The sequence below is a fragment of the Populus nigra genome, chromosome 9 (genome assembly GCF_951802175.1).
Source record: "Populus nigra chromosome 9, ddPopNigr1.1, whole genome shotgun sequence".
Taxonomy (NCBI): domain Eukaryota; kingdom Viridiplantae; phylum Streptophyta; class Magnoliopsida; order Malpighiales; family Salicaceae; genus Populus; species Populus nigra.
This window is the reverse complement of record NC_084860.1, coordinates 13,651,153-13,657,152: the sequence shown is the minus strand read 5'-3', so window position 1 is coordinate 13,657,152 and position 6,000 is coordinate 13,651,153. Positions and strand designations below refer to the sequence as shown.

Below are 6,000 nucleotides of genomic sequence, written 5' to 3'. Positions count from 1 at the left end.
TTTTCAATATTGAACAATAATCTAAAAGATAGAGTCCAAGGTAACGTTTCCGTGTGTTATTACGTTTTTAAAATATTTTTGAAAAAATTTAAAATTTTTTATTTTTGTTTTTGTATTTTTAAATTATTTTGATGTGCTGATATTAAAAAATAAAAAATATTATTTTGATGAATTTCCGAGTAAAAAATACTTTGAAAAGCAACCAGTACTGCACTTCCCAACACTCCTTCAAGGTTTACGGGGCTAGGGGTTGTATTGAAACTTTCTGAAAGTTAATATTAAGAAATTTAGGAAACTTAAAGGATAGAAATGAAACATTATTGAATCTATAGGAGTCAAAATAAAGCTTATGCAAGACTGTAACCGGTTCTTTATTCTCTTTATAACCTTAATTATTATTTTTTGTATTTAAGAACTGACTTATAAATACACGTAGTCCGTCCATCTCCCTTTCTTCTTCTGTTTCTATAACAGGTTTATTCTGTTTCTTGATTCCTTCAATGGCAAACTAATGAATTTGAAGTGTTAGTATTGTCTCTTTTCTTGTTCTTTGCTGTTGTTGTACGGGTCCAGCTGTGTTTCCGTGTGCCATGCCCTTTAAGTAATTCTTTCTTTCCGTTGAGAGATTTTTATGAGGTCTTTCATTGATGCAAATCTTGAGTTCCCTCTTTTGGGTTTTGCTTCTTATTTTGTGTTCTCTGTAAAGAAAACTGATGCTAATATTAATAAATAAATAAATGATGGTAGTTGTTGATGTGCTATCTACGATACAAAAATGGTCTTTTTTATTGATAGTTTCATTCAAGTTAACTTGGTTGTCAAATGTGAATCGAATCTTTTTTTTTTTGGATTTAGGATCTATAATGAGATTATTTGCCAATATTTTAGCATGTTTGAGACCTAATAAAAAAAAAATATATTTAGTTGCCAATAACTTTCTTGATTATTTAACACCTGATTAAGAAATGAAGAATTTTCAGCTAATTGTTTAATCTTTATTTGATTTACTTGTTCATTTAGGCCGATTTTATTGATGCATCGTTTCCATCGTCTCTTGAGTGTATTTTAGTTCTCTATCATTTGATTCATGTTGTGAAGCTTTTTGATTGTTTTACGCAAGCAACAAGGTGATTCTCATGGTTTGCTCTGTTGTTGTTTGTTGCTCTGGCAGCGTATACTGGTCAAGGTCCAGGGTTCGGAATTTTTAATTTTTTTTGAGGAAAATCCCTATCGTAGTATACAAGGGGATGTTGTTTATTGTTCAACACCAATTTGTTGTTTTTGTCGAGTGAGCAAGCACAAGTTGGGATGTGAAGATCACTCACCGGAACCCATGATAAGGTCTTTCAATGGGGTCCCTAAACGTGGAGAAGAAATGGGGTTTCCCTCTTGTCATAAGCTCTCTCATATGTCTATTCCTTTTAGCAACTTGTTTCAACATGGGTCTTGTTTCTTCACTGCATACAATCAATCAAATCTTCAACATTTTCCCATTTCGTACCAACCAGACAACTCAAGGTTACGCTGAAAAAAAAGTCTCCCTATCTCCTTCCCCTCCTCTCCCTTCCAAGATCCCTCGATTTGCTTATCTGGTTTCTGGGTCTAAAGGTGACTTGGAAAAGCTCTGGAGAACTCTTCATTCGCTTTACCATCCCCGGAACGAATATGTTGTTCATCTGGACCTTGAGTCCTCTGCAGAGGAAAGATTGGAGCTTGCATCGCGAGTGGAAAAGCATCCGATTTTCTCAAAGGTTGGAAATGTTTATATGATCAGCAAAGCCAATATGGTTACCTATAGAGGACCCTCCATGGTTTCTAATACACTTCATGCTTGTGCAATTCTTCTCAAAAGGAGCAAAGATTGGGATTGGTTTATCAATCTCAGTGCTTCTGATTATCCTCTTGTAACTCAAGACGGTTAGTCTGTGATTTTAATTGTATATGAAACTCTGTTCTTTTTTTTTCATTTTTTCTTTTTTGCGGTTGAGTGGATAGAGGGAGTTTGTAGTGAATGGTTGAAATATCTTTCTGATTATTGAGCTTTTAATATGCAGATCTAATTCACACATTTTCAACTATAAACCGAAATCTAAACTTTATTGAGCACACAAGTCAGCTGGGCTGGAAAGCGTAAGCACTCTCTCTCTCTCTCTCTCTCTCTCTCTCTCTCTCTCGCAATCTTAATCTGTTTCCAGTGAGTGATCTGATATCTGATGTGGTGTTTAGGGAGAAACGAGCAATGCCTTTGATTGTGGACCCTGGTCTTTACTCGACAACTAAAGCAGATATTTACGGGGCCACGCCACAGAGATCTTTGCCAACAGCATTTAAATTATTCACCGGTTAGTATCAGAATTAAGATTTCTTTTCTTTCCACATACACTTGCAGGCAAGGTTGATTGTTGATGTGTAATTCCTGCAAAGGAATAAATAAATTCAAATTAGGTTTGAATTGTTGAAATCTGCAAATTTTAACAATTCTGCTGGAGCTTTACTCAGTTTGTAAATGAATTTATCAGTAACCTCCGTTTCTTTGATAGAGTTTATAGTCTGTCTAATGGCAAATGCAATTTGCAACTTTCAACTGGAAGCTAAATTTTGTCTTGCTTTTGGGTTTCCACTGGAAATAAGTGGAAGATGAAAGTGCATTCTGTAACTAACTAGTTTGTAGTTTCATGCTGTACAAGTTCCCTTTTCTATATTCTTCAACTGCATGTAATTTATAAAAACTGAAAGAGTTAAAAGCTTTGTGCATTGATTACAACTACAGTTTAATCTGTTGGGTTAAGAGATTATTTCATAACTGCTGGAGGCATCTCTTTCATAGGCTGGCATCATTATGTTCTTTTTTTCAATTTAACAAACCAATGGTGTTTAATTGAACTATTTTGTAAAATCCAGAACAGGATTCCAATTGTAGCCTTTGCTTTGCTGAAAACTGAAGTCCTGAATTCTGGTTATTGTTAGATTTCAATGGCTTCCAACATATTCTTTGCTACTGAAACACTGAAAATGTTAGCAACTATGAAGACCTGCTGTACTGCATTCAGCTGAACTTAAATGATTTCCATTTGTTTCTGCAGGTTCAGCATGGATGGTTCTCACACGCTCATTTGTTGAATACTTAATTTGGGGTTGGGATAATCTACCACGAACCTTGTTGATGTATTACACAAACTTTGTTTCCTCACCTGAAGGATACTTTCACACAGTAATATGCAATGTACCAGAGTTTGCTCAAACTGCAGTCAGCCATGACTTGCACTACATTGCTTGGGACAATCCTCCCAAGCAGCATCCTCACACCCTCACCATCAATGACACAAACGAGATGACTGCGAGTGGCGCTGCCTTTGCCAGAAAATTCGAAGGAGACGATCCTGTCTTGGATAAGATTGACAAGGATTTACTTCACCGGAAGAATGGGAGCTTCACTCCGGGTGGATGGTGCTCTGGTAGTCCTAAATGTTCTGAGGTCGGGAACCTGGACAATATTAAACCAGGCCCTGGAGCTAGCAGACTGAAACGCCTCATATCTAGGGTAGCTTTGTTTACAACGCTTAAACAAAACCAATGTAAATAGATTTCCCAAGAGTCTCTTGCTTGCAGGTGGAAAAGGATTCAACTTCATTCTACATGCCAGAAAACAGCTTATAAAAAAATTGTTTGAGAAAAGAACCTTGATGCTGAAGTTGCACCAAAGGCCTCATTCTTTGCTAGAATCTAAGGTAGGTGAGTTTTTCATTACAAACTTGGTGCGGTGGTCAGGATCTATTTTTGCACATTGCCTTTCTTTAACCTGTACTCTCTCAGACCTATTATACTACACGTCTCGGAAATTTTCCTGAGTACCTCTCTTTCTCCTATTTCTTTCATGACAGTAAAATTTTTGGTTCCCAATAATTTGATAATTTATTCTCTACAGTGTAGAATCTTGGATATTCATGTTTAAGATAACAATATGAAGCCTCAATTACCACAGCAGAATTTGCTCTTCCATTTTTCAGTTCTGTCATGAGAATGTGATGCTATTATGCATGGAAGAGATCAAGAGATGTGCTTCTATTTCATCTTTCTGATCCAAATTACACATAATTATATTGTTATTATTTGGGAACTCTCTTTGTATAGCATTGGCAGCAAAAGAATGGTCTATTTGCAGATGGTTTGAATATTCTTGGTATTTCTCAATTATTGATAGACTGCAGACAAATTAGTGGGTATGAATAGAAAACATTTATTGATGGTAATCGTTTTGGATGTTTTCATGATGATTTCAATTATTGATAGAATGCAGACAAGTGAGGCAACCTTTAAAAATTTAACAGCATTTGTTCCTTGTTATTTCAATTAATATTTTCCTTTTTAATTAAGTTATAAAATTAAAATTTGTTTTCAATTTTATATTCTTAATCTATCAGAGATTTAGTTTTTTTTTTATTTGAGATTATTTTAAAAATTAATTTTTTTTATGTTCTTATCTCGTTTTATGTTTTTGTTTTTTACTTTGGTAAAATTTTTAAATTAAATTTTTTTTTGATTTCATTCTTCAATATTGAATTAAGTTTTTTGATTGAGTTCGGGTCTATGATTAAACAAGTTACGAGTTTAAAAGATTAATCAAGTTTAGAAAATTTACTCGAGTTTATTTTTTTTATTTTTTTAAGCTTGTGTTTTTTTTAATTTTATCCTTCAACATTTAATTTTATTGAAAATTAAGCTTTATTATTTTTTTTATTTTTTTATAGGATTTTTCACTAATTTTGAAAATGATTCGGGTTATGTCGGGTTTTTTTATTTGTTGTTCTTAATTAAATTCTGTTTTTTTAAAAGAAATTTTGGTTTTGAATTAAATTAAATCAATTACTTAAATATAAATATGTTATACTTTATGATATTTTTGTTTTTGCTTAGATATAGTTTTTTTTTTAATTCTATTCTTTAATTGAATGTTTTCAACCTTTAATATTTGATTGATTAGAATTGAATTCTTAATTTTGTTTCAATTTAGGTTCTATAACATTATCACAGTTTCATGAAGTTGGTTTTACAGCTTAACTATGGTTAACTCGGGTCAAGTCAATATATCATCATTTCAATATTTTTCTTAAAAAAAACCGAATTGTTCAGTATGTTATCATCTTTTTTTTTCCTTCCTAGCATCTTTACAATTTTTTTTTTAATTTTAGAAAAAATGGATCTAACCCACGGCCCATAGCAAGACAAGAATCTAAGTCATTAACTAAATAAAATTGATCAAACCAGTTTCGGTTAGCATCAAATTAACCAAAATTGTTGTGAACCAAACATGGAGGTGGTAGAAAAAACCTGAACTTTCATGTCTTGGCCTTTGTCACGTCGGGAGTAAGCTCAGTGCCTTGTATTAATGGGGGAGATCCCTTTCCTATTGAAACAAACAAGCAACGTGCATATTGGGCGTTGAAGTTTGTTCTTAGCAGTGGAGTGGACTTTTCTTTTGCTGTTGATAACTTGACATAATTCCAAGCTATGATGCATTCAGGCATTAGGGTTTGTTTGGCAATGCTATTTATTGGTTTAACTTTTTGTTCAAAATGTTATCATTGGTTTCCTTGTGGAAGTCGAGTGGCGTGACGATTTGTTAGCACAATATAATATAATATAATATAATATAATATAATATAGGCATGGAAAACTTGCTTTTGAACGGATTATGGGTCGTGACAGGCAAGGTTTTTGTGAATTCTATAATATCAGCATGGATAATTGGCCTTTGATTCTACCAGTGTATAGTTGCATGCATTCCATGCATTGCCAGTCTTCAGAGTTCTTGTCTCCTAGAACATTAAAAAAGGGGTTTGAGGCTAAAAGCATCTTCGGACGCGATTTCAAACACACGCTGAAGAGCAATCAGGTAATCAAACAACAGTAACTGTAGTTTTATTTTAATAAAACCTATCAGGTAATAATTATAATATCTGCTTCATTTTACTTGCATTCTATAACTTTTCTTTAATTTGG

At 33.4% G+C, this 6,000-nt stretch overlaps 1 protein-coding gene across 4 annotated transcripts; it reads left to right on the top strand.

Annotated features, from left to right (window-relative positions):
- Positions 1 to 414: 414 nt before the first annotated feature.
- On the top strand, positions 415 to 3,851 carry LOC133703030 (beta-glucuronosyltransferase GlcAT14B-like). 4 transcript variants are annotated; one of them, XM_062127421.1, is made up of 5 exons: positions 415 to 524; positions 1,172 to 1,917; positions 2,055 to 2,130; positions 2,227 to 2,342; positions 3,084 to 3,851. In XM_062127421.1, exons 2-5 carry the CDS (start codon positions 1,350 to 1,352, stop codon positions 3,581 to 3,583), a joined length of 1,260 nt encoding a protein of 419 aa, XP_061983405.1. In that variant the 5' UTR covers positions 415 to 524; positions 1,172 to 1,349; the 3' UTR covers positions 3,584 to 3,851. The 4 variants fall into 4 exon arrangements, with proteins under 4 accessions (XP_061983405.1, XP_061983406.1, XP_061983404.1 ...); XM_062127422.1 differs by having other exon boundaries at positions 416 to 474; XM_062127420.1 differs by having other exon boundaries at positions 419 to 601.
- Positions 3,852 to 6,000: the final 2,149 nt, after the last annotated feature.

Excerpts from the sequence above, each read along its gene's own strand:
- LOC133703030 (XM_062127421.1), top strand. The coding sequence starts at position 1,350 with ATGGGGTCCCTAAACGTGGAGAAGAAATGGGGTTTCCCTCTTGTCATA. Across the intron at positions 1,918-2,054 it reads TCCTCTTGTAACTCAAGACG|ATCTAATTCACACATTTTCA; the intron begins GTTAGTCTGTGA and ends TTTAATATGCAG. Across the intron at positions 2,131-2,226 it reads AGTCAGCTGGGCTGGAAAGC|GGAGAAACGAGCAATGCCTT; the intron begins GTAAGCACTCTC and ends TGTGGTGTTTAG.